General features: G+C 23.8%; 14 protein-coding genes across 14 annotated transcripts; 6 read left to right on the forward strand and 8 right to left on the reverse strand.

The window, feature by feature from the left end:
• Nucleotides 1–1,505: 1,505 nt before the first annotated feature.
• Nucleotides 1,506–2,479, forward strand: DDB_G0274765 (hypothetical protein; the record flags this gene model as incomplete). Its single annotated transcript, XM_638777.1, has 3 exons — nt 1,506–1,787; nt 1,882–2,100; nt 2,210–2,479. 3 exons carry the CDS (start codon nt 1,506–1,508, stop codon nt 2,477–2,479), a joined length of 771 nt encoding a protein of 256 aa, XP_643869.1.
• An 847-nt stretch (nt 2,480–3,326) lies between these two features.
• DDB_G0274763 (hypothetical protein) lies at nt 3,327–3,623 on the reverse strand (the record flags this gene model as incomplete). Its single annotated transcript, XM_638778.1, has 1 exon — nt 3,327–3,623. The coding sequence occupies one exon, from the start codon at nt 3,621–3,623 to the stop codon at nt 3,327–3,329; it is 297 nt and encodes a 98-aa protein (XP_643870.1).
• Nucleotides 3,624–5,014: 1,391 nt separating this feature from the next.
• On the reverse strand, nt 5,015–5,730 carry DDB_G0274377 (hypothetical protein; the record flags this gene model as incomplete). The annotated part of the gene is made up of 2 exons (XM_638779.1): nt 5,015–5,337; nt 5,679–5,730. 2 exons carry the CDS (start codon nt 5,728–5,730, stop codon nt 5,015–5,017), a joined length of 375 nt encoding a protein of 124 aa, XP_643871.1.
• A 1,832-nt stretch (nt 5,731–7,562) lies between these two features.
• Nucleotides 7,563–7,862, forward strand: DDB_G0274769 (hypothetical protein; the record flags this gene model as incomplete). Its single annotated transcript, XM_638780.1, has 2 exons — nt 7,563–7,615; nt 7,637–7,862. The coding sequence occupies 2 exons, from the start codon at nt 7,563–7,565 to the stop codon at nt 7,860–7,862; spliced, it is 279 nt and encodes a 92-aa protein (XP_643872.1).
• Nucleotides 7,863–8,383: 521 nt separating this feature from the next.
• On the reverse strand, nt 8,384–8,682 carry DDB_G0274761 (hypothetical protein; the record flags this gene model as incomplete). Its single annotated transcript, XM_638781.1, has 3 exons — nt 8,384–8,534; nt 8,570–8,590; nt 8,630–8,682. The coding sequence occupies 3 exons, from the start codon at nt 8,680–8,682 to the stop codon at nt 8,384–8,386; spliced, it is 225 nt and encodes a 74-aa protein (XP_643873.1).
• A 440-nt stretch (nt 8,683–9,122) lies between these two features.
• fba (fructose-bisphosphate aldolase) lies at nt 9,123–10,533 on the reverse strand (the record flags this gene model as incomplete). Its single annotated transcript, XM_638782.1, has 2 exons — nt 9,123–10,157; nt 10,495–10,533. The coding sequence occupies 2 exons, from the start codon at nt 10,531–10,533 to the stop codon at nt 9,123–9,125; spliced, it is 1,074 nt and encodes a 357-aa protein (XP_643874.1).
• Nucleotides 10,534–11,766: 1,233 nt separating this feature from the next.
• On the reverse strand, nt 11,767–12,057 carry DDB_G0274759 (hypothetical protein; the record flags this gene model as incomplete). The annotated part of the gene is made up of 2 exons (XM_638783.1): nt 11,767–11,936; nt 12,024–12,057. The coding sequence occupies 2 exons, from the start codon at nt 12,055–12,057 to the stop codon at nt 11,767–11,769; spliced, it is 204 nt and encodes a 67-aa protein (XP_643875.1).
• A 426-nt stretch (nt 12,058–12,483) lies between these two features.
• DDB_G0274757 (hypothetical protein) lies at nt 12,484–13,279 on the reverse strand (the record flags this gene model as incomplete). Its single annotated transcript, XM_638784.1, has 2 exons — nt 12,484–12,887; nt 13,111–13,279. 2 exons carry the CDS (start codon nt 13,277–13,279, stop codon nt 12,484–12,486), a joined length of 573 nt encoding a protein of 190 aa, XP_643876.1.
• Nucleotides 13,280–13,825: 546 nt separating this feature from the next.
• Nucleotides 13,826–17,892, forward strand: gtr1 (hypothetical protein; the record flags this gene model as incomplete). Its single annotated transcript, XM_638785.1, has 2 exons — nt 13,826–16,622; nt 16,748–17,892. 2 exons carry the CDS (start codon nt 13,826–13,828, stop codon nt 17,890–17,892), a joined length of 3,942 nt encoding a protein of 1,313 aa, XP_643877.1.
• Nucleotides 17,893–18,031: 139 nt separating this feature from the next.
• mpheS (phenylalanine-tRNA synthetase) lies at nt 18,032–19,396 on the reverse strand (the record flags this gene model as incomplete). Its single annotated transcript, XM_638786.1, has 1 exon — nt 18,032–19,396. One exon carries the CDS (start codon nt 19,394–19,396, stop codon nt 18,032–18,034), a length of 1,365 nt encoding a protein of 454 aa, XP_643878.1.
• Nucleotides 19,397–19,600: 204 nt separating this feature from the next.
• On the forward strand, nt 19,601–20,395 carry DDB_G0274771 (hypothetical protein; the record flags this gene model as incomplete). The annotated part of the gene is made up of 2 exons (XM_638787.2): nt 19,601–19,820; nt 19,872–20,395. The coding sequence occupies 2 exons, from the start codon at nt 19,601–19,603 to the stop codon at nt 20,393–20,395; spliced, it is 744 nt and encodes a 247-aa protein (XP_643879.1).
• Nucleotides 20,396–21,498: 1,103 nt separating this feature from the next.
• Nucleotides 21,499–22,557, forward strand: DDB_G0274369 (hypothetical protein; the record flags this gene model as incomplete). Its single annotated transcript, XM_638788.1, has 1 exon — nt 21,499–22,557. The coding sequence occupies one exon, from the start codon at nt 21,499–21,501 to the stop codon at nt 22,555–22,557; it is 1,059 nt and encodes a 352-aa protein (XP_643880.1).
• A 478-nt stretch (nt 22,558–23,035) lies between these two features.
• On the reverse strand, nt 23,036–25,723 carry DDB_G0274367 (cwfJ family protein; the record flags this gene model as incomplete). The annotated part of the gene is made up of 1 exon (XM_638789.1): nt 23,036–25,723. One exon carries the CDS (start codon nt 25,721–25,723, stop codon nt 23,036–23,038), a length of 2,688 nt encoding a protein of 895 aa, XP_643881.1.
• A 419-nt stretch (nt 25,724–26,142) lies between these two features.
• DDB_G0274365 (hypothetical protein) lies at nt 26,143–27,458 on the forward strand (the record flags this gene model as incomplete). The annotated part of the gene is made up of 3 exons (XM_638790.1): nt 26,143–26,319; nt 26,420–26,907; nt 27,218–27,458. 3 exons carry the CDS (start codon nt 26,143–26,145, stop codon nt 27,456–27,458), a joined length of 906 nt encoding a protein of 301 aa, XP_643882.1.
• Nucleotides 27,459–27,500: the final 42 nt, after the last annotated feature.

Raw genomic sequence — 27,500 nt, forward strand, 5'->3', positions numbered from 1 at the left:
AAAATTGGGGTGCACCAAAATTTACATCAGCAGAGAGATTTGAAGCACAATTTAGTAAAATTAAAGACCTTTTGACAAACAATACAAACAACCAAGATCAACATAAATTTGAAAGAGTAAAAAAAATATTAATGGCAACATTTTTAGATAATTTTAACAATCTAAAAGAAAAAGATGATGACAATAATGATTTAATTTTAGGGCAAATAATTAAAAAAAATGAAAATATTTATTTAAAAAATAATATTTTATCAGACATTAACTTGCATTACAAAAACATTGAAAATATTCAATTTCATAAATCAATTAAAAATTTAAAAGAAATATATAATGTTGGTGATGGAATTGAAGTTGCCTCAGAAAATTCATTAACTGGACGATGGAGTGCAATAATTATTGCTATTTGTTTAATAGAATTAAAAAATAAAAAAAGTGCACATTCTATTTATATACAATACTTTGATAAAGATACAGGTGATCAAAATAATAAGTACCACTTTTTAAGAAAAAGCTTTTCAAGTATAACATATTAAACACATTAATACCAATACAAATCGATTCGTCTAACTATCTTATAATTTATAAGTGCCATGACCAATTTTCAATAAGTAAAAAAAAAAAATGAAAAAAATTCGTTGAACTCACAGCGAAGAAAAAACCACCTTTAAATTCGCTTTAAATTAAATTTAAATTTGCTTTAAAGTCCTGAATTAAAGCAATTTTAAAGGTAATTTTAAAGGTAATTTTTAAGGTTACTTTAAAATTACCTTTAAAATTACCTTTAAAATTACCTTTTTAATCGCTTTAAAAGCGAGGTCCTGAGTTCGAAGCCGTTATTTAACGGATAAATTTTTTAAATTTTTTTTTTTAATTTTTCAAAAATTACCAAAAGGGATTCGATCCCCCGACCCTCTATTAAAGGGTAGTCTCATCAACCATTACACCATTTGATTGCTTTGATGAAAAATTTAAAAATGATAGAATATTTTATCCCCATTTTTTTGTTCTAAAATTAGATCTTTTTTATTAAAAACCTTTAATTTATGTTTAAAGGAAATTTAAATTCACTTTAAATCTACTTTAAATCCTATTTAAAATTAATTTAAAATAAATTTTAAAGGTATTTTTAAATGTCTTAAAAATTATCTTAAATTTACCTTAAAAATCACCTTTAAAATCACCTTTAAAATCACCTTTAAAATTGCTTAAAAATTTATTTTAAAGCAAATTTTAAAGGCATTTTTAAATATCTTAAAAATTACCTTAAAAATTACCTTAAAAATGAATTTTTTAAACGCGGCTTTAAATTCAATTTAAATCCAATTTAAATCAACTTTTCTTTAAATTTGCTTTAAAGGTGCATTTTTCTTTGCTGTGCTTATTTACATAACTTTTACATTTTTACGTAACTTTTTCTTTTTTTTTTTTCTTTTTTCCAATTTTCTTTTTTTTCGGTTGGAAATTATAGGATTTTAAAAAAAAATTAAAAAAATATTATAAAAAAAATGACTCACAATAATTCTGCATCATTTGAAACACCAAATAGAAGTGGTAATTATGTAAATAGATCATCTTTAACTTCACCAACATCACCAATAACACCAATCACATCTCTTATTTTAAATCAAACTGATACCTCCATAGGTCCACAACGTACTGTTAGAAGACAACAAAGACCTCAAAGACCAAATGCAAGTCATCCACCAACAACAAATATTGTAGAAAAAATATTGGTGTATGAAACATTGCACAGAAATTGTGTTTCTCAATACTATGCAACTGGTAAGGTAAGATAATATTAAAAAAAAAAAAAAAAAAAAAAAAAAAAAAAAAAAAAAGAAAGAGACTAATTAAATTAAATAAACAAAAATAATACATAAGATTTCCTCTCGTTTTATTAGGACCTGTATATTAAATGCTGGCGGTACAAATTCAAATGAAAATAAAGTTGTTCTATCCAAATTGGTTAAATGGGTCAACAATAAACGTGGTAACACACGTATTAAAGCCCTAAATACCCTTAGACTTTTAGTTAGAAATAAAGTAGAACAGTTCAGCGAGTTGCTCTCTCAGGTTCCACCATTAATGGAGTATGAATCGGTATGTAAAAAAAAAAAAAAAATAAAAAATAAAAAAAAAATAAAAAAAAAAAAAAAAAAAAAATAAATTATTAATAATTTGTTTTTTTAATTTTTTAATTATTATTTAGATAACTCCTTTTGATTTGGCCACTCTTATTATCGATACAGTTACCTTAGAAGCTTTTGACTCCGATCCTTTTGTAAAGTTCTTAGTGTCTCAATGCTTTACAATTGAAGAAAAAGAATGGTACAGCGGTTCCAAACCTCTTATTTCTTTAATAGTTAAAGCATTGCGTGGTGTTTCTCAAAAGTTCATTGACTCTCCTGATGAACTTACTTACACTGAAAAGGTTGCTTTTGAATTCACTTCAATACCTCTTTATGCTCCACTAAATTAAATCGTTTAAATAAAAAAAATTAATATGATTTCACATACTCAACTTTAATTTTTTCTTTTTTTTTTAAATCTTTTTTTAATTTTTATTTTAAATTATTTTTTTTAATTTTTATTTTTAAAGTGATATTATTAATATATCTTATCAAGTTAACTTTATAATATAAATTTATAAATGCACTTTTAAATTGAATTTTATAAATATAATTAATAAGAATACTTAATAAGTGTACTTACAAAGAGTACATTATAATTATAATTAGTAATTACGCTTAATAATTATACTTAATAAGTATATTTAATAAGTATACTTAATAAGTATACTTAATAAGTATATTTAATAAGTATACTTAATAAGTATACTTAATAAGTATATTTAATAAGTATACTTAATAAGTATACTTAATAAGTATATTTAATAAGTATACTTAATAAGTATACTTAATAAGTATATTTAATAAGTATACTTAATAATATTTAAAAATGCCTTTAAAATTTGCTTTAAAATAAATTTTTAAGCAATTTTAAAGGTGATTTTAAAGGTGATTTTAAAGGTAATTTTTAAGGTAATTTTTAAGATAATTTTTAAGATATTTAAAAATACCTTTAAAATTTATTTTAAATTAATTTTAAATAGGATTTAAAGTAGAATTAAAGTGAATTTAAAGTGAATTTAAATTTCCTTTAAACATAAATATTATTTTTTTCGTTAAAAAAAAAAAATTCCAAAATTTTTTATTTTTTTTTGTGTTAAAAAAAAATTCCTAAATTTTTTTTTTTATTGTATTTTTTTTCATCACACCATTATAAATTCTATGTACTTAATAAGTATTACTTATTAAGTATACTTATTAATATATATTAAAAAGAGTACTTGGATTTAAAGGTGCTTTAAAGTGTTGATTTTCGCCGCTGTGTGGATTGGTATCGACTCTACTGATTGTTTGGTCAATACTTCTTGGAATGTTCCCAGTACTTGAGGAAACATATGACGATGATGACGAGGAACTTGAGCTTGAATCATCGGATACCAAGTTGCTGATCTCCAGATTGGGAAGATCAGTATTATAGAAACCTTCTTCGAACTGGATGAGTTCATCTTCTCCAGTATAGAAGGCAAAAGAATGGGTGGTGGAAAGGCCAGACATTACTTATATTGACTCCAATCGAGGTGGAGTGCATTCATTCTGATTGTTGAGTAGTTGTTCGTTTGATGGTTGAGGTGAGATGCGAACAGATCCATCTGTATTTGACCGAATTGAAGTTGCCAGTTGTAACTCTTGATTACTCTGGTCGATGATATGTGATTCATCTCTGAAAGACGACTGAGGTGGTCGGCTTTTACATTATTCATAATATATATATATATGATAATATAAATTAAATTTTTAAATCTTATTCATAATATATATATATATATATATGATAATATAAATTACCAGCCTTATTCTTAATCACAAGCTTGTGTTCGAGTTTACTTAAAAAATACTACAAATATGTATGTTGTAACTCTTCCACTAAAGAATCCAGCTCTCCACGGTATGCTTGCTGTAGTTCTGCCTCATGAGCCTGGAGACGTTCCTCAGGAGACAAGCTATGGCTGAACGAATTAGACAGAATAACACCACGAGGGATACCGTAGTGGGATAGGTTAGATGCCTTCATAACAAACCAGAAGTTTAACAGCCAACTCACTACCATGTCATTGTTAGAGACTCAAAACTAAATTAATTTAAAGTTAGTTTGAGCTCAACAACATAACAAATTCGCGCATCTCCATGTAAAAATATTTCATTTAATTTTTGTTTTTTATTTTTTATTTTTTCAGTCAAAAAATAAAATTAAAAAAATTAAATAAAATTAAAATTTAAAAAAATAATAAAAATTCTGATTTTCGGTTTAGTTAGATAACGCCCTTACATTCAATTATCTGTTTTATGTATGTTTACTTTTATGATGTTAGTCTTTCACTCTTTCTATCCTTCATATGGAATGACATTAGATTAAAGATTGGACTAGTTCGGTTAAAGATTGAACAAATGTGACAATGGATTGAAGATTAGTGTGAGAAACTTTTACAGTCATCGTATCCAGACGCCTTGTGGTCAATACGACCATTCTTAACAACCAGACTGGTGATCTCATTAATCAGCGTTTTATCGTGAGTAACACGACCAGCGCGTTTAGCCGCTTCAGGTAGGACTTCACCGTACAGTGTCAACGCGATTCGGCTGTAGTAACGAACCCAAACTTGTTACGCACGTCATCGTAGAAATAACTACCACGAGGACGCAGTGGATTGTTAACCATAGCAGCTGCATTTTTATCCACCTTCACCTCTTCAACAATCCAGTTAAAAATATGTTTGAATGGATCAATACCTTGTAACGGCGAATTTAATCAGGTTAGTTTCATTACAACCCCCTGCATCTACTGTAACCATATCACGAATGTAAGTAAACACTAAACCAATGGCATCTCTACCGATCGCTTCCGAGGGATCCATCCCTAGTAGAATGTGTGCCCCTTCGTTAATTTCTCATGTCGATCTTTTGGTATGTGTCAGCCGATACTGTAACCGTCTTTGGAACTCAGTCCACAGTGGGTCACGTTCATAGTCACGGATAATGTTGTTTAGCTCAGTTGACAGAGGTGAACGTAAAGAACCTGATGTCCAGCGGTTAAAGAAGTCACGGTCTGCTTCTTTAATTTTAACACCGGAGTTCTGCAATGCGTCACGCAGCCATTCTTTATCCAAACCAAGCTGACGATAACTCCACGTCCCGTTAATCATAATAAGCGCACCTTTCTTACCGATGAGTTTGATTAATACGGTACGTAGTTCTTCCTGGTTTCTCAGGTCTATGATGGTCTTTAACCCAAAGATAAGACGGCAGTAGATCGCGAATCTCTTTTAATCGGTCGAAGTTAGACCGTCAGTAGTGCGTCATCCTTCGTAATCAGGTTAATGCTGATGGTATCTGACGAACCAGACTTACCGGTCTGACGGGGATTAACATGTAGTCGATGTGGTTATAGAAGCTCCAGATCAAACTCAGGTTAGCACGGTTTGCTTTAAAAGGACGCGGCGTTGCACCCGCAGAGAATCTAACGACCTCACGATAGTAATACCATGGGTTGAATCGACATTCGATAGCGAATTAATTTCTTATGACAGATCGGTGGCAAATGGATCCACTGACTTAATTCCTGTTGAAGGAGACTAAGCATGAATGTACAGTTCTCAACACCCATTTCTTTATAAAGATTTAGAAATTCAAGTTAATCAAATAATATTAATATTGTATTTGTATTCAAAGTGAAAAACTAAATTTTTCGAAAAACGAAAAACTTCGTAAAGTATCAAAATACTTTACAAAAATTCAAAAAAAAATTCAAAAAAAAATTCAAAAAAAAATTCAAAAAAAAATTCAAAAAAAAAAAATTTAAAAAAATTTATCCGTTAAATAACGGCTTCGAACTCCGGACCTCGCTTTTAAAGGATTAAAAAGCTAATTTTTAAGGTAATTTTAAAGGTATTTTTTAAGGTGATTTTAAAGTAAACTTAAAAATTACCTTTAAAATTACCTTAAAAATTGCTTTAATTCAGGACTTTAAATTCGCTTTAAATTAAATTTAAATTTGCTTTAAAGGAGGATTTTTCTTCGCTGTGGAATAAGCTGAGTTATTTCGAAAAAAGTTTATTTTTTTTTGACAAATTTTGCATGTTTTTTTTTTTTTTTTTTAATAAAACACATTATTTAAAACAAAAATTTTAAATAATATAAAACAATATTTGTTAAGACCTATCGTAGAATTAAATTTGGTTGTATTTATGGAGAAATAAAGAAAATATAAAAAAAAATGAACTTCGAAAAAAAAAAAAGGAACTTCAAAAAAAAAAAACTACATAAAATTTTTGTTTTAAATAATGGGGGACCTATCAGTGAATAATTGAATTAATTTTGAAAAAAAAAAGTTATTTTGAAAAAGATCGAGTTATCCCGGAAAAGATCAATCTTTTCGCGAAAAATTTTTCATTGGCCATATTATTTTTTTTTTTTTTAATTTTTTTCATTTATTCACAATTAAAATAAAAAATATAATAAATAAATAAATAAATAAAATAAATAGTATGATTGACAAAAAAAAATCAAAAATACCAGGGCTCAAATAAAGGATTTATTTTTTATATGTAGTTTTTTTTTTTTAAGTTCCTTTTTTTTTTCGAAATTCATTTTTTTTTATATTTTTTTTATTTCTCTATAAATACAACCAAATTTAATTCTACGACAGTCTTTACAAATATTGTTTTATATTATTTAAAATTTTTGTTTTAAATAATGTGTTTTATTAAAAAAAAAAAAAAAAAAAACATATGAAAAGTGAAAAATTTTTCAAAAAAAAATAAACTTTTTTCGAAATAACTCAATTTATTCCGGGATAACTCGATCTTTTTCAAAATAACTTTATTTATTCAGAATTAATTCAATTATCCACTGATAGGTCCATTATTTAAAATTTTTGTTTTAAATAATGTGTTTTATTAAAAAAAAAAAAAAAAAAACATATAAAATTTGAAAAAATTTCGAAAAAAAAAACTTTTTTTGAAATAAATGAATTTATTCTGAGATAACTCGATCTTTTTTAAAATATGCTGAGTTAATTATAACAGAAATTTTTACTTTATTTTTTATTTTTTATTTTTTATTTTATTGACTAAATTATTTTTAAAAAAACAATTACAGATAATATTGAAGCAGGTGAAATATTATTTTGGAAATTATTTAGAAATAAAGCAATTTATAAAAAGATATTCTCATTTATGGATAAACAATTCTCATCTGATTATGATTCAATATCATCAATAGAGAATCTTTTAATATATTAAAAGAAAATGTTTATAGAAATTGTAGATTGTATTTACATTTCGGTTTTAGTCTTAAAGATTTGGAAATACATCCAATATTATTATTATTATTATTATTATTATTATTATTATTATTAGAGAAATTATTTTCAACAATTAAAGATGATTATAAATTCTATAGAAACTTTTTAAATGGTAATAATTGTTATTGATATAAATGAATTCAAATATAAAAAAATTAATTGGTTCCTTTTCAATGATTGATGGATTGTTTGATTTATATTGAATTAGTAATGATTCAAAGTGTTGTAATAATAATTACAAACTTCTAAAAAATGTACTATCACAACAACAACAACAACAACAACAACAACAACAACAACAACAACAACAACAACAACAACAACAACAACAACAACAACAACAACAACAACAACAACAACAACAACAACAACAACAACAACAACAACAACAACAACAACAACAACAACAACAATACTATCAATTATCAATATGATATGGAAAATGATAATTTTCTTGGTAGATTATTATCTTTAATTAATTTTGTTACCCAATTCACTCCATATTTATATGATGCTAATAATTTTAAATTTTAAATTGGGTTTTAATAAAGATTAAAAATATTCATTATTCATCCAAAAAAACATCAGCTCTAAAATTGAAATTTAGAGAGATTGTTTCTAATTTTATCTCTTATATCATTACATACAATACAGGATTAAAATTACTAGAATACATACATCAATATTATGATTTCATTTTAAAGAAAGAGCTAGATGGTGGAATATTGCCTTCTACAGTTTTAAAATCTCTATTGCTTCAAACCATTGATCAAGGTTTAATTAAAGCTTCAGAATTTCTTTTTCAATTTACTTCATTGTCTAAAAATCAATTTGAGAAAGTTTCAAATGAAAAATTAAAAATATACTTTTCAAATAAATTTAATAAATAATAATAATAATAATAACAATAGTCTTAAAAAAAAATTATTTTTTAATTTAAATAGGCCAACAACTATCATTGTTGTAAAAATAAATAAATAAATAAATAAATAAATAAATAAATAAATAAATAAATAAATAAATAAATAAATAATAAATAAATAAATAATAAATAAAAAAATAAAAAACAATTATTTAATAATAAAAAAACAATTAAATTACCATAACTATAAAATAAAATAAAAAATATAAAAAAATAAACCTAATATATATATAGGTTACACTTTTTTTTTATTTTATATATTTTAAAAAAAAAAAAAACATATTAAATATATTTCTGAAAATGTATAAAATAGATTTTTGGATGTCAGTCATTTTGGTGCTTTTAATACATAATAATTTACTATAAATTATATTTTATTTTTTTTGTATTTTATATATTTTTTACGATAGCATCTTATGTTATAGCATAGTTCCAGAACCAACTCCATCAATTGATGATGATTCCACATGTATTTATGATTCAACCAATCTAAATTCAATAGATCTCCAACCAACGATTGGAACTAATGTCAAATGAAAAAAGAACTTCATTATTATCTTTCAACTTCTCTAACATGCACCGATATAATCACTCATAAAAACTTGTACAATTTCTTACTCAACTTATGTTTGCATTAAAACCAAATAAATAATTAAAAATAAATAAAAATAATCTTTTATCATTAAATATATGGAATGATTGCTTAAATTTTAATAAATTATTATTATTATTATTATTATTTTTTTAATGTTTAGATATTTATTTTATATATTTAATATTTGTAATCTTTTACATATAATGATTCAGATGCTGAACCAGTTGATTCCTCACCAGTGTATTTACCGAGTTGAGCAAGAGAGTTACACTTGGCACGATGTAAATAAACTTTACGAGCAGCTTCAACGTTGGCAGATTCACCTTTCCAAGTGGAGATGACAGAGGCCTGTAAGGCACGACCGTATGAGAAAGAGAGAGCCCATGGACGATTTGGTAAGACATTCATAGCGTTTAAGTTTGCAGTGGCTTCAATTTCAGTTTGACCACCAGATAAGAAAACAACACCAGTAAGAGCTGGTGGAACAGTACGTTGAAGGGTACGGACGGTGAATTTACCAATTTGTTCAGAGGTGGCTTTGATTGGACAGTCGGTACCATTGACGACCATATTTGGTTTTAATAAGGCACCTTCTAATAAGATATGATGGTCATTGAGTGCTTTGAAAACTGCAGCTAAAACTTTTTCAGTGACTTCAGCAGATTGCTCGACAGTGTGATTACCATCCATTAAGATTTCTGGTTCGACGATTGGGACCAAACCATTCTCTTGACAAATTGCAGCATAACGAGCTAATGTGTGTGCATTTTCAGTGATTGATAATTGGGATGGACAATTCTTGGCAAGATCAATCTTTAAGACTGCTCTCCATTTTGCGAAACGTGCACCTGCTTCATAGTATTTCTTACAACGCTCTGCAAGACCATCTAAACCTTGGGTTGAGGTTTCACCATCGGTACCTGGAATTGGTACAACACCCTTATCAACTTTAATACCAATGTGAATCTTTTGTTCTCTTAAAACATCTGTGAATAATCTACCATCTGCCATCTTTTGGTAAAGAGTTTCTTCATATAAAATAATACCACCAATAAATTCGTTAACACCATTACCAGTACCAATTAAAAGTTCTCTGTAGGCTCTTCTGTTCTCTTCATTGTTTTCTAAATTAATCTTTTTGAAACGAGCTCCAATTGTATTGGTTGATTCATCTGCTGCTAAAATACCTTTACCTGGTGCTACAATTGCTTTCTGTTTTTAAAATAAAATAAATAAAAAAATAAAAAAATAAAATTTTAAAAATTAATAAAAATAATAAGAATAATAAGAATAATAAATTAATAAATAAAATTTATTAATAATTAATAAAAGAATGAATAAATAGATAAAAAAAGGAATAAAAGAAAAAAAAAAAAAAAAAAAAAACTCCGAAAAATTGTCGGACAATTGTCGGACAATCTTTCACATAGGAGATAATATTTTTTTTTTTTTTTTCCAATCTTTTTTGATTTAAAAAAAAAATAAAAAAATAAAAAGAATAAAAAAAAAAAATAATAATCAAAAATTTAAATAGTTGATTAAAACTTACAGCAGTTGCAATTAATTCATCAGCAAATTTAGAATTCATTTTAAAAAAAAAAGTATATAGTATAATGGTGTGCAATATAAAATATTGAAGAATGAAAAAAAAAAAAAAAAAAAAAAACAAAAAAAAAAATAAAAATTTTGAAGATAAAAAAAAAAATTAAAAAAAAAAAAAAAAAAATTAAAAATTAAAATTTTAAAAAATAAAAATTATAAAAATAAAAAAAAAATAAAAAATAATCCCCATCCTGTTTGTATTCTCGGGTAGATATATAGGGTAATACTTTTTTTTTTTTTTTATCAACCCCTAATAAAGAATTGAAATTTCAAAAATATCACAAAGAAATTTAATTTTTTTTTACTTTTTAAATATCTTTTTTTGTGATTTACAACTTTTTTTTTTTTTAATTTTTTTTAAATTAAATTATTTTCTTTTTTTTTGATCATTCTTTATTATTATTATTTTTATTTTTTTTTAAAAAATTATTTTACCTTCTTAATTTTATATATTTTATTATTTATTTTTCCTTTATAATTTCTTTATTTTTATGGTTATTATTAAAAATTAAATAATAAAAAAAAAAAAAAAATATAAAAAATCTGGAAGTGGCGAAATGAATTTTCATTTTATTTTCCCTTTCACCAGTAAAAAGTTATTGATTGAAAAAAAAAAAAAAAAAAAAAAATTATATTAATTTTAACACAAAGCCTATTCTTTAATTTCTTGTTTATTTATTTTTGGTATCAATTTTTTTTAAAGTTTTATTTTTATTTTTGATTTTATTTTTATTTTTTCTTAATTTTTTTGTTTGTTAAATAAAGGCACACATTCTTAAAATTTTAAGAAAATGACTTCAAAAATAGATGATATAGATATCGATAATGGAGAAGAGATTTTGAAGACCAAGATAGTGATGATGATGCATCTAAATCCAAATAAGATTCAAATAGAAAACGAAAGGTTTCAACACCAGCCCTAAAATCAATACCAAAATTACCATTATTCAACAACCTAAAAATGATACAAACATCATAGAAAAGGATATTTTTTTTTTTTTATATGATAAATTCAAAATAGTATTTATTTTATTTGATTTCAATCTACAAATAAACAGATCCGACTGATTTTGATTTATCTTTTGGATGAAAAATTTTGAATTGTTTCATAAATGTTTTGTGATGCATTTCAATTGCCAATTTATTTGATCTAAATTGATGTCACAGTTAGTTTCATACTACAACCTTAGTTTCTTTGTATTGTTTCGAACGGGTGTTTTTAAAAACACCATTTGGTTTCATCTTTATTTTCTATTCTAACAAATGGATCTACACTATTATCAAATGAACTATCTGTAATTTCACCAGTAATAAAAAAAAAAAAATTAACAATATTATCAGAAGATGATGATTTTTTTCCTAATGTTTCATTTTTGCCACCCAAGTTACCTTTTTTTTTTTTTAAAAATAATATAAAATATATTAATATCCATCATTAAAATCCATTTATTTTATTTTATTTTTTTTTATTTTTACCTTGTTTAGTTTGTTCATTTATTATATCGTTCATTAAAGGCTTTCTTTTTTTTTTTTCTTATTTATAAAATTTCTTTTGAAATTTCAATTTTTTACTTTACTCCAAAGCTTTTTAATTTTTTTTTTTTTCAAATAATTTCGATCAACACAAAAATCAGATATTTTTTTAATTTAAAAAAATGAAAAGTTTAAGAGTTTCGGGAGTCTGGAAGGTAAGAAAATAAAAAAAAAATAAACAACATCGAATTTGGAAAAATAAAAAAAAAAATAAATAAATAAATAAAATTAAGATAATTAATTTTTTTTTTTTTTTTTTTTGTTTATTTTTTTTTTCTTCTCCTTTTGTGTTTCTTAATTGTATTCAATGATAAATACAATTTTTTGTATATTATTGAGTGTTGGATCTTTTTATCTTTTTTTTTTTTTTTTTTTTTTTTTTTTTTTTTTTTTTTTTTTTTTCTTAAACGTGTAAGTGCAAATGTTCAAAATCATTGTAAGTGTCAGTTTCTTTATTATCATCTATACTTTCATTGATATCAATGTGTCTTGAGGAAGAGTCATTTGATGAAGGTGCTTGATCAATAGCATTTGAATCGTCTTTGATACAGATTACATTACACTTTGCATGTTCAAGGATGTAACGAGAAGTTGAGCCAATGAATATCCTTTTGATTGGTCCAATTCCTCTTCTTCCAACTACTAGATAGTGAATATCTTTTTCAACTGCTGCTTTAATTACAGCTTCTCCAACATGATTTCCATGGCCTAACAATGCTTTAACATTTTGAACACCTAAATTTTTACATAAATTAGCTCTGTTTATTAAAATTGATTTGTGTTTTCTCTCAATTGCTTTCAATGTTTCTTTAAAATATATATTAATGTAAATATTAATATTTAATTTTTTTTTTTTGTTTTTTTTTTTTTTTTTTTTATTTTATTTTATTTTATTTTATTTTATTTTATTTTATTTTATTTTATTTTATTTTATTTTATTTTATTTTATTTTATTTTATATATATTAATTAATTTATTAATTTATTTTATTTTATTTATTTATTTATTTATTTTTTAAAAAAAGACATACCTGAAACAACAACCGCAGAAATTGCGGACGATGGGAATGTAATTGGATCCTCTGCTACAGAAATTAGGTATAACAAATCCTTATCTTTTTGAAATACATGATTAATAATTTCTTTGATTGAATGTTCAGTATTACTTCCTTCATCCACTGCTATCATATAATTTACCATTTTTTTTTTTTTTAATTAATTTTTGGATAAAAAAAAAAATTTTATTGGTATTATTTTTTTTTTTTTTTTTTTTAATTGAAATTACAACAAAAAATAATAAAATTAAATTTTTTTAATTATTTTTTTTTATTATTTTTTTTATTTTTTTTATTTTTTTTTTTTATTATTGATTTTGTATGAAAAAATAAAATGGTAAATTATATTATTTTAATTTTTAGAAGATGAAATACAAAATTTTATTATTTTTTTAATACAATTTTGTATTTCATCTTCTAAATATTAAAATAATACAATAAAAAAATTTATATAAATATAACCAATCTAATTTAAAAAAAAAAAAAAAAAAAAAAAAAAAAAAATGCCAACGAACGTTCGTTTTTGTTTTTTTTTTTTATTATTTTTTTTTAATATTTTTTTATTTTTTTTTTTATTTTTTTTTTTTTAAATTGGTTCAATTAAAAAGTTTGCTAGTCAAACGATTTAGGCAAATAGTGTAATATTACGAAAATAAAACAAATAAATAACAAATATTTAAATAAAAAAATCATGATTTCAAAGATTTTTTCAAAACAATCAATATTTGCAATATTTGTTATATGTTTGTTTATATTCATTTTAAATAATAATATTATTGACACAAAACTAAAAGAAAAACATATTAAAGAACAAAATAATAATAATAATAATAATAATAATAATAATAATAATAATAATAATAATAATAATAATAATAATAATAATAATAATAATAATAAAAATAATAATAAAAAATCAAACGTAAAGAAAAATTCATATAATAGTTTTAGAAATATTAATTTTTTAAATGAAGAATTTCCTCAGCTCTACACATATAATCCTGAAGAGCAGAATATAGAAACATACCACTACTACGAGGAAGAGGAAGAAGAAGAAGTAGAAGTAGAAGTAGAAGAGGGAGAAGAAGAAGAAGATAATTATCAAGATAAAAATAAATTAAAGATATTTAACAATGAGATTAAAGAGGAATGGTCAAAATTACCAAGTGATATAATGGATAAAAAGAGGATTTGTATAGTTACAACTGAAATAGAGGGACCAGTTTTGGGAGGTGGTATTGGAACGGCATATACAGCATTATCACAAAAATTGAATGAGGATGGACATCAAATTACAATTGTTTTAGTGAATAAAGTGAAGAGATTAACAATGGAGCATTGGATAGAACTTTACGGACGACAAGGTATAGAGTTGGTGATTTTAGATTTCTTTCTATTGGATCCTCTATCGGTTGGATCAAAGGTTGCAATGGAAAATCAGAATAAATTGAACCCAAATGAAACTGATAATCTCATTGGAATGATAGGTTGTACTGGACCATGCATTAGATCCTATCGTACTTATCTTTGGTTATCAAGACACGAGAATCAATTTGATTTCATACATTTTCATGACAATGGTGGTATGGCCTATTTCTCAACTCTATCACAACGTCAAGGTTTACACTTTCAAGAGGTAAACATTGTCATTGGTGGTCATGGTCCACATCTTTGGGAAAGAATCGCAAATTCTGCCAATCTAGATGATGGTAAACATTTCGAAGTAGATTATTTAGAAAGAAAATCGGTTCAATTCTCAAATTATCTTATATCACCAAGTAATTATATGTTAAATTGGATGACTTATAATCGTTGGGAAATTCCAAAGAATTCTTTTGTTCATCAAAATTTATTACCTGGTAAAAATCAACAATCCTTATCACCAATGTTATTAAATGATTTTTTATTTAAACAACAACAACAACAACAACAAGATATTAATGCTGATCAGCAAGATGATGACAATGATAATGGTTTAGAATTACATGATTTTAATGAAATATTATTTTTTGGTAGATTAGAGTCAAGAAAAGGTTTAGATATATTTTTAAAAGCTTTAGAATCATTATCACAACAAATAAAGAGTTATTCAATGAAAATTACATTCCTTGGATCAAATACGAAATTAATGGAATTCAATGTAATGGCTGATTTATATATTGATTCAGTTTGTAGACGATTGGATATTTATTGTCAAATTTTAGTTGGAAAATCTCATACTGAAGCAATTCAATATTTAACTACCAATAAACATGATAAATTGGTTGTGGTCGCTTCACCCATTGATAATTCTCCAAATACCGTATTGGAATGTTTAACTCATCGTTTATCTTTAATTGCAACCAATGTTGGTGGTATACCTGAACTCATTCATCCAAATGATAGAAAGAGGGTTTTATTCGATCCAAAACCAAAATCATTGATCAAATTAATTAAAACTTTAAAAGAAACTGGTATCTCTGCTGCTAGATTTTCAACTGATGAATGGACTCGTCAAATGATTTGGAGTAATTGGCATTCTATTGCACAATTGGATTCTTCAATAACAAATAGAAATAGAAAATTAAATAGTGTTAGATTAGATAATATCAAAAAGAAATTATTAACTATAGTTTTAATATATGATAGAAGTAATTTAGAAACTTTATTAAAAAATATAAACTCTATTTCATCTCAACCATCACCATACTTTAATTATAATATTTTAATAGCAAAATCTTCAAAGATTCCTGGTGGTTCAACTGATAAAATCTCTCCAAAACTTTCAAAACTTTTAAAATCTTTAAATATTTTTTATCTTGTAACTGAAATTAATGATAGTTTATTACAACCATTTCAACCATGGAACTCAAAAGAAATATTAGAACATTCAACAGGTGATAATATCCTCTTTTTAGATCCTTTAGATTATCTCTCTTCAAATGCTTTATATCTATTAGGAAGAGTTGATCAATTTACAAATGCTCAAATTATCACTGGTTCAGTTTTATTCAGTGGAAATAATTCAATTATAATTGATAAAGTTTTTGATCAAATTAATAAAAATATTGGAACTACTACTACCACTACTACCACCACCACCACCACTACAACCACCACTACAACTTCTTCAACTACATCTTCTTCTTTAGATCATTCACCAGATACAAGTATAACTTCAATTTATATGGGATGTACTGGTATGCCTGGTATAATGTATAATTGTTATGGTAGTAGTAATTTATTAATAAGTAGAGTAGCTTTACAAGAATTAAGTAATCAATATCCTGTACTCAAGAAAAACAATAGCGCTGATAATGATCATTTTGATCATTTAGATTTCAATAGCGATATTGAAAATAGTGGTACTTGGGACTTTTATGCTCATGCAACAAGTAATGGTTATTCTTTACAAACTATACCAAAGGTTTTATTTATCTCTGATAGATTAGAATATGAACCTCAAATTACCTATAGTCAAGAAACTAGAGTTTTAAAAAATTTTGATAGTAAATATTATAATATTTTTATTTAATTTTATTTATAATAATAATAATAATAATAATAATAATAATAATAATAATAATACTAATTAATTTTTAATTTTTTTTTTTTTTTATTATCCAAAAAATAGATATTCTACCACCAACATTTGAATTATCATCATTAGCGACAAGACATTTTTTAACAACAAAGAAGTTATATTTAAATGAGATTATTAATGTAAATACAAAATCAAAAGAATGCGAAAGATTATTAAATAGTGGTAACATCAATAATATTAATAGTAATAATAATAATAATAATAATAACCAAGAGTTAATTAAAATATCAAATGATAATTTTAATGAAAATGGTGAAGAGAATCATATGGAAAGTAGAAATCATATTAAAATGTTATTTGTTAGAGGTCATGAAAAGAGTGGAACAAGTTGGTTAAAAAAAGTTATTGATTTACATCCAAGAATTTTCATGGCAAAACAAGAGTTTCATTTCTCTATTATGGAGGAAGGTTTAGATAAATTTACATCGAAACCATGGGCAGCTGCACAAGAACCATATAAATCTTATAGTAGAAAATGGTATAGATCATTTGTTAGAAATATTTTATTATCAGGTGTATCACCATCATTGGCTCCATTAATTAATTGGATCGGTGAGAAAACTCCATCACCATTGGCACCAATTATCTCTGGTTCAAGATATATTCTAATCATTAGAGATGGTCGTGATGTGGTTATAAGTTTATTTTGGCATTATGTAAGATTAGGTGGTTTTGAAAATTGGTGTGGTCCAAATCAACATCATTTAGTCAATCCAGATTATGTCAAAGAGTATCGTGCTGATAATGGTACAAAAGATTACTTCTCAATTTATCCAGAAAGATTATTGGAAAAAGAAATTTGCTTTAGAAAAATCGCTTCTGGTTGGGCAAAACGTGTTAGAGAGGATCAATCTGTCATTGATGCATTACAATCGAATCCAGTTGCTTCGGTTTTCTCTTTACGTTATGAAGAATTACATAGAAATCCTGAAGAAAATAGAAAAGCTCTTTACCAATTTTTAGATTTAGATTATAATGAAGCTGAACCATTATCTGTTGAAGATAAAACTATACCCGGTGGTTTCGATGAAAAATCTGATAAAAATAAATTCTTTAGAAAAGGTGAAATTGGTGATTGGAAAAATTATTTCACTGATAATAATAAACGTTGGTTTAAAGAAGAAACTGGTAGTTTATTAGTTGATTTAGGTTATGAATTAAATAATGATTGGTAATAAATAAAATAATAAACTATATTTAATAATATTTATTTATTTGTTTTTTTGTTTTTTTTTTTTTTTTTTTTTTTTTTTTTTCATAATATTTAATAATAATTTATTTTATTTTATTTATTTTTTTTGATTTAAAATTGATTTATCTTAATTTAACAGATAAATGATTTTCTAATTTTTCACGTAAATTAAATTGAAGAATATCAATCTCTTCATTTGTTAAATTTCTATCCATTGAACGATAATAAATTCTATAGCAATGAGAAGTTTTATTTAATTTTTTATTTGTAAAATTATCAACTAAATCAACTCTTTCAACTAAATCACCACATGATTCACGAACAAATTCATAGAATTTATTTTCATGAAAGTTTTCTTCATCTTCTAACCAAAAACTAACATCTTTAAAGCATGATGGATATTTACTAAATTGTTGAAATTGAACACCTTTAATATCTATATCAGATAATGTTGAGGAGGAGGAGGAGGAGGAGGAGGAGGAAGAGGAAGATGAAGTACTGATAGACTTATCAACTCCTTTAAATTGATTATGAAATCTATTATCTTCAGTCCAAAATAAACGAATATCAGGAATATTGAATAGGATCATTGCTAATCTTTCTAAACCAATACCAAAGGCCCATGCTCTATCATTCGATAAACCACAATTATTCATGATTGAAGGATGAACAACACCACAACCTAAAACTTCTAACCATTGACCTTGGAAATAAATTTCCATTTCAAATGAAGGAGAAGTGAATGGGAAATAAGCATCAATCCAACGAACTTGTAAATCTTGACCAATGACACTACGTATCATTGATTCTAATGATTGTTTAAGATCTTTTTCAACATCTTTTACTGATTGCAATTGTTTATAGTTATTATCTTCATAGTAATCTATGGTTTCATCGAATGGTTTACCATCTATAGCTAAATTTACTTTATCTTTGAATACTTTTACACCTTCCATTTGATGAAAAACTGGATAGTGTACAGCATCGATAGTATCTCTACGATAGACATCACCTGTTACCAAGAATGCTTTTTCTTGCTCACGTAAAAGTTGAGATTGATGTGCACTTGTATGAGTTCTTAACAATTGATCCTTACTGAAATAGTAGGTATCATTTGGACTTCTTCCAACATGATCCACTGGAAATAATAATTCATCAAAGTTCTCTTTAACACTTACTTTTGGTTCAAATGAATCAAAGAATTGGAATTTATGTTCTTCATCTGATAATTTATTTTGAAAATGATATTGAATCTTTTTCTTTATAATATTCAATGGATGATCTCTTTTACAATGTAAATTCTTACCAATCTTTTCTGTAATTGATTTTGAAATATTTCCATTCTCTGGTATTAACTTTGTATAGTCAATTTTACCACTACTATTGTTAGTTGTAGAACAATAAAAATTTATATTTAAATAACTTTTATTTAATCCATCATATCTATTAACTATATTATTATTAATATTTCTTAAAATTTTGATCATTTTTTTTTTTTATTTGGATATTAAAAAAAATAAAAAAAAATTAAAAAAAAATTAAAAAACAATTTAACCACAATTCGTTCGATTTTTTTTTTTTTTTTTTTTTTAATTTTGTTTTTATTTTTTGGTTTTTTTTTTCTTTCTCGCATTAATAAAAAATATATTAATATATAAAAAAAATAATAAATTAAAAAAAAATATAAATAAATGAAGAATATAGATTTAGATGAAATTGATAGATTAATAGAAGGAAGAGTTACAAATATAAATTCAGCATATAAATCTGAAGAGTTTAAAAAGTCAGTAGAGTCATGGAAAGAACAAAGAAACTCTCTAAGAGAATCTCTTTTAGAATTTTGGCAAGATAATGAAGAAAAAATAAAATTTACAAATTGGTGGAAATCTTTATCAAGACAATATAAACAAGGTATGTTTTTAGAATATTCAATTTTTAAAAAAATAAAAATAAAAAAAAAAGAAATTCTTACTTTTAATTTCTCTCAAATTCTAATATTTTTTATTTTTATTTTTATTTTTATTTTTATTTTTATTTTTATTTTTATTTTTATTTTTATTTTTTTTTTCATTATTGTAGCAATGATATTAACATCAATTGACGATTTAAAACAATCATTAGATTTATATGATAACTATGCACCAATTGCTAGTCCAGAATTATCAGAAGAAGAATTAGATTTTTTATTATTAAATGATATCCCAAAGGATAATAATGACCCAATCGAGGAGGATAGCTTTTTTAAACCACCACCAACACCAACTCTCATTAAACTTATAAATAGTTTGGTAGATTCAAAAGAAAATGACCCAAAAATATTCATTGGTCTTGATAGAATGAAATTGTTTTTTAGTGATTTGGATGACCCTTCCAATGTAGTTCAATCAATGTTGGTCGTTAGATCTTGGATAATAATGGGTTTTATTGTAAAAATCCTCGGTTTATTTAATTCAGAGTTGGATCAACCAGAAGAAGAATTTAATTAATTTACTATATGGAAATATATTTTAATTATAATTTTTTAAAAGGTAATTGAAATTTTTTTTTTTTTTTTTTTTTTTCTTTTTTTTTTTTTTTTTTTTTTTTATTCAAAGTACTTTAAAAAAAATAATAATAAAAAAAAAAAAATAAAAAAAAAAATTGGTTTATTCTATTTTTAATTTTATTTTTATTTTATTTTATTCAATGAAATTTCATTTTTTTTTTCTTTTTTTTCAAAAAATTGTTTAGATAAAAAAAAAAATAAAAAAAATAATTTGTGAAAAAAAAAAATTAAAAATCACCCCACATGTGGGAATTAATTTTCAATTAAATAATAATAAATTAAACACAACAGAGGGGTAATAATGGCCTATAATTTATTGTTTTAAAAATCTAAACATTTTTAAAATAATATTAAAATTAAAATAAATAAAAAAAAAGTTTAAAATTAAAAAAAGTTTTTTTTTATTTATTTTTTTTTTATTTAATTTTTTTTTTTTTTTTTTTTTTTTTCTCAAACTAACCTCAAAAAATTCCAAATTAGAAAAATCTGGCATATTAAGGCTTTGGGGTTAAAATAAAAAAAATAAAAAAGAAAATGAAAAATAAAGAAAATAATATTAAAATTTAAATTAATATTAATTTCATCGGTTAATGCATCAAAAAATTAATTCACACCCCACAAATTCCTTTTTTTCAAATAACATCATATAAACACAACAGTAACACTAATATTAAAAAAAGATCCTTTTTTTTGTTTTTCTTAACCTATTTTTTTTTTTTTAAAAAAAAAAAAATAAAAAAAAATAAAAAATATTTTTTAAAAAAAAAATCATAATAAATACTTTAAAACCTTGTATTAAAATAAAATATATAGAATTTATATGTTATATTTTTCTTATTTTTTTCTATACATAAAAATTCTTTGTAATACTAAAAAAAAATAAAAAATTAAAATAAATAATAAATAAATAAATAAAAAAATATTAAATAAATAAATAAATAAATAAATAAATAAATAAATAAATAAATAAATAAATAAATAAAATAAAACAAAATAAAATAATTTAAAATAATTAAATTATAATATAAAATAATAATAAATAAAATGGGTTTAAAAATTGTTGACGGTTCAATTGTACATGACAATTTAACTTCTTCATCGCCTCCATCAGTCACAAATTCTTCACCACTTTTAAATACTAAAAGAAGAAACAGTATTACTAGTTTAAGTGATTATAAAAAAAATAAAGATACTTTAAATAATTCAAATAATAATATAAACCAACCTTTTGAAAATAGTAATAATTTTAATAACAATAGTAAAGAAATAAAAAATGAAAATAAAATTAAAAATTTTTTCCAACATTTATTTTCAATATTACTATTAAAAAATCCAACAATGATTCAAATAATTGAAACATTAGAACTCTCAACAAACATTTACAATATTCAATTTAAATTAAAATATTTATTGGCCATATGTGTTTCCTCTCAAATAATTTTCAAATCTTCTGGATTACTTATTACTTTGTTAGTTTTATATTTGGGAACATTTTTTAATAAAATTTCAATAAATAATAAAGATAAAAATAAAAACAATAATACAATAGATTATAGTTTAAAAAACAATAATATTGATACAAGTTTAATTAAAGATATAAATAATAGTGTTATTAGTAATAATAGTAGCAATAGCAATAATAATAATATTAATAATAGTAATAATAATAACAATAATAATAATAGAATATTGTCACCGAATCAGTTATCAAAATCATCAAATGTTGAATATAATAAATGTAAATGTAAATCACCAACAACATCATCCAATAACTATCTTTCAAGTAGTCAAAGTAGAGTTCAAACATTATCTTCACCAAATATTTCACCTTGTAATATTTGTGTTTCACCAAATCTTTTATATAATTCATTATCGTCATTATCATCATCGTTACCAATCAATTCATGCAACTATAGTATGAGTGAACAAGAAGGTGATGAATTTGAAAGTAACTTTGACTTTGAAGATAGCCAATATGAAGAGTCTGATGAGGAAGATAACTCTAGTCCAGCTTTTCATCTTTATAGCTCACCAAATCTCAGAGTTGCTTGTAATAAAATATCAACATTTTCACCAAATGGAAGAAAATTAGGAACAAATTAATAAAATTATATATATATATATATACACACTAAATAATATTAAAAAAATAAAATTAAACTAATTGTATATTTTTGTAATCAATCTATATTTGATAATGAAAAAAATAAGATAAAAAAAATTGAGAAAATTAAAAGAATTCTTTTATAAATATCAATAATCTTTAATATATTATTTTAATATATTTTATTTGTCTTTTAAGTGTTATTAAAAAAAATAATAAACTGAAATAATTAACTAAAAAAATTCATTTTCATCAATATGCTAATTTTTTGGATATATTTTTAAAAGTTCATAAAACAATTAATTTTTTTTTTTTTTTATATTTAATTATTTATTTTTATTATTTTTATTAAAATTAGTCTTAACTATTTTAAAAAAAAAAAGATTTGAATAGATAATACCTAAGATTCATAGGTTAGATATAGATAATTTCGAAAACTAATTTTATTTTTTTATTTTATTTTATTTTATTTATTTTTTAATCATATAATTGTTTAGTCCAATCAAACGGATCAAAATTTTGTTTAAAATTTTTAATTAAATAACTTTCATCAGATTTTGATCTTCTTTTATTATGAATATCATCTAAATTTAATTCTAAAATTCCCATTACAACCGTTTTAGCAAAGTCATGTGGAAATTCGGATTCCTTATCGATTGGATGAAGATAGCCAATTTGTTTATAACCAAATTCAACCCAAAGATAAGGAAATCCTTTTGGGATTGAATTTTTAAGTCCACCTTTCTTTATTGTATCGATTAGTTTATGAGGTGCCCATTCACTTTCACTTTCGATTAAGGATTTTTTAAAGTAAGCTGGAGCAGTTGTAAAGTTATCGTAGGTTAAAGGAATACAATCGATGATGGTGTGGCGTTGTTGTTTAAATTTCATAGCGGTTTCAATAAAGATTGGATAACGATCTTGTTTTGCAAACATTTGAATTAAACATTTCTTAAAGTTTTGAATTTCATCCCAAGTGTCTTCATCAGTTTCTACACAAGAAATTGTATGAGCAATTGGTATAATTTGACAATGACCACTTGCTAATTGACCTCTACTTGGTAGTTGTAAATAACAAGATGTTCCAGTTGCAATCACCATCTCTTTTATTACATTGGATTGACAATACCAACATTTATCTAAAATCATAGAAACACGGCGATCAGATTCAATGGCTTTTTCTTTGAATCTTTGAATATCTTTCCCTTGTGCCTCTTTTCTCTTCTTTTCTGATGGTTGTTTTTGATTTGACTTATCAAATTCAGGACCAAAATCTTCACGATCATCCTTTGTCCATGCATTTGATTTCGATATTGTCTTTAAGAAATCATAATCCATATCTCTACTACTCTCAAATGTTCGTGATTGTTTCTTTTCCATTGATACCAATGTTTCCAAATCATAATGTTTATCATCACTATAGTATTGGTTTTGTTCTTGTTCTCCTTTTTTTAAATCAAATCTTTCTCTAATCTTTGGATCCATTGATTTCAATTTCTCTTGTTCTTCCTTTTCTCTATTCGATGTTGTTGTACTGGATATATTATTCTTTTCATTTAAAAATATCTTTCTACCAAATTGATCTAAACCTGATAATTTTATTTTTGATGAATTATCAATAGTATTGTTGTTTGTTGATTCTACTATTGTTGAATTGGTGGTGGTTGTTGTTGTGGATGCTGATGTTGATTCTTTTAATTGCTTAATTTGGCTTTCAATTTTTTCAATTTTTTCTTTATCTCCAATCATTTTTGCTTTCATTAATTCACCCGATAATTTATTTAAGTTCATTGGTTTTTTAATTGCTGTTGTTGTTGCTGTTGTTGTTGTTGTTGTTGTTGTTGTTGTTGTTGTTGTTGTTGTTGGTAAAGTTGAAGAAGTTGTTGGTAAAGTTGTTGTTGTTGTTGTTGTTGCTGCTGCTGTTGCAGGTGATATAATTGTATTATTTAATTCATGTGATTCATTTGATTCATTTGGCTTTATTTCTTTTTTGACATAATCTTCAAGCCTTGGTTGCTCAGTTCTTACAACCTCATACCTTTTTTCATCTCTCTTTGCTTCATTCTTGTGCTTTTCGGTAATGAATCCTTCATTTCTTTTAAAATTTTCACTTTCTTTATCATAATGAGTTCTATTATCATAATTACCACTATCTTTATCATTTCTACCACTATCTTCATTATCTCTACTTCTATTCCTATCTTCATAGTCTCTATCTCTGTCTCTGCCTCTATCTCTATCCCTATCTCTGTCTCTATCTCTATCTCTGTCTCTATCTCTATCTCTATAGTCTCTATCTCTGTCTCTGTCTCTATCTCTGTCTCTATAGTCTCTGTCTCTATAGTCTCTATCTCTGTCTCTGTCTCTATAGTCTCTATCTCTGTCTCTATCTCTATCTCTTTCAGATGACGAAGAAGATTTTCCCCATTTTAATTGAGAGAATTGATTTGGTTTTTTCATTTGTTGTGAAATGTCATCAGTTTTGTCATCATTTAAGAGATAATCTTTTGTTGGTTCTTTTGATCTATGACGATGACTTCCTGTATGATATGGATATTTTGAAGAAGATGATGATGATGATTCTATTTTATTTATCTCTGATTGATCGAATCTTTCATTTAATACCTTATTTAAATCAGTATCTGTTTCGATTGCTTGTTGTTTTGAACGTAACAATTTCTTTGCTCTCCAAGAGGCCCCACCATCTCCAACAAAATATGAAGGTTTAGCATCATTGGTAGAGGATGATGATGATGATGATGATGATGAAGATGATGTTTGATTATTACTATTTTTATCTCCTCCTTCTAAATTATCTCTTAAGATATCCAATGATTTAACTAAACCAGATGTCTTTGATAAAATTCGGGTCAATTCTTCATCCCTTTCTCTCTTTTTATCTCTCTCGCTTTGTTTATCTTGATTCTTATTAAATTGTTGTAACCATGACTCGCTTTCAAACTTATCGCTACCAGCACCACCATTGTTGATTGGTAATGACATCCAATCATCTCTTTTTACTTCATCTTTTGGGTTTTCTTGAAAATTATTACTTTTATCATTTTCACTTTTATTTTTTTTATTACTCTTTTCTTTATTTTCTTTTTTCTTTCTTTTGCCACTATCAGAATTTTCTTTAACTTCGATCCATTCGTCGTCTGACATTATTATGATATTTTATATTTTTTTTTTTATTTTTTTTTTATTTTTTTTTTATTTTTTTGATCTCATGAATAAATTTAAAAAAAAAAAATAAAAAAACCAAAATAAAAAAAAAAAATAAAAATTACAAACCGTATGATAGTTTGTAATATATAAAATTATTATTTATTTGTCTTTAAAATTTTTAAGAGATTATATAAAAAAAAAAAAAAAAATAAAATAAATAAAAATTAAAAAAAATAAAAATTAATTTAATTAAAAAATAAAAAATAAAAAATAAAATTTATTCCCACTTTTTTTTTTTTTTTTTTTTTAATTTTCTTTTTCCTTTTTCTTTTTTTTTTTTTTTTTTTTTTTTTTTTTTTTTTTGGTAATTTTATATATATATTAATTTTTTACACATTAATTTTCAACAATTAAAAATGAGTGTCCCATTCGAACAAGCAATAGAAGAACTTTCCACAATATTTGGTGGATTTGACAAAGAAATTATAGAAACTGTCTTAAGACAAAACAAAGGTCATATGGAAAAAACAATTGATGCTTTATTGGAAATGAATGGAGAACAACCAATAAATGAAAATACTGACCAAGATCAAGTAAATAAATTAATTATTAAAAAAAAAAAAAAAAAAAAAAAAAAATTATAAAAGTAAATTAAAAAACTCATTCACCTCTTTATTTTTTTTTTTTTTATAGAATTTAGCACAAATTGAACAAGATGAAATGTTTGCAAGGATGATGCAAAATCAATTATTTATAAAGGAGTTAAGAAATGATGAAGATTTTTCAGGTTTTTTCAATAATAATAGTGTCGAAAATAAGAGAAATAATAATAATAATAATAATAATAATAATAATAATAATAATAATAATAATAATAATAATAATAATAATAATAATAATAATAATAATAATAATAATAATAATAATAATAATAATAGCAATAATAGTAATAACAGAGGACTTACTCCAAAAGAAGAATTGGAACAATTCCAAAGGGAGAAAGCTTTGAGACAACAAAGACAGCAACAATATGATGAAGTAGAGGAACCAAGTGCATTCTCTTTGTTTGAAGAAGATTTTCAGGATATTAAAGAGAAATTCAATCAATTAGGAGAGGCTGCCAAAACAAAATTTAAGGAATTAACCGAAATGTTTAACAAAAAAGAAGAAACTAAATACGAGTATGTAACTTTTATTGTCTATAAATAATAATAAATAAATAATAAAGTAAATAAATAAATAAATAAACGAACAAATTAATTAATCAATTAATTAATTAACAAATAAATAAATAAATAAATAAATAAATAAATAAATAAATAAATAAATAATAAATTAATTAATTAATTAATAAATAAAAACAAAACAAAACAAAACAAAACAAAACAAATTAATAAATAAATTAATAACCAAATAAATAAATAAATTAATAATTAATTAATTAATAAATAAAATACTAAAAAAAATTTAAAATCTAATTAAAAATAATAGACCAACAAAAGAAGAAAGCGATGAAGAAAATGAAGTTATAGTATATGATAGATATAATAAAAATATTAATAATAGACGTAATCATACAGGTATAAACTCGAATTACTCTTTAAATAATAGCGACGGTGGTGAAGAGGAAGAGTACGATTCATTTATTTTAGAGTCTGATAGAAATAGGACCGGTAGTAGATTAAGATCCACAGCAGCTATTAATAGTTATAGTGATAAAAAAAAAGATTAAATCAAAACTTCTTTTTTTTTTTTTTTTTGTTCATTATTTTGT

The sequence above is a fragment of the Dictyostelium discoideum genome (assembly GCF_000004695.1).
Source record: "Dictyostelium discoideum AX4 chromosome 2 chromosome, whole genome shotgun sequence".
NCBI classification, from domain to species: Eukaryota; Evosea; class Eumycetozoa; order Dictyosteliales; family Dictyosteliaceae; genus Dictyostelium; species Dictyostelium discoideum.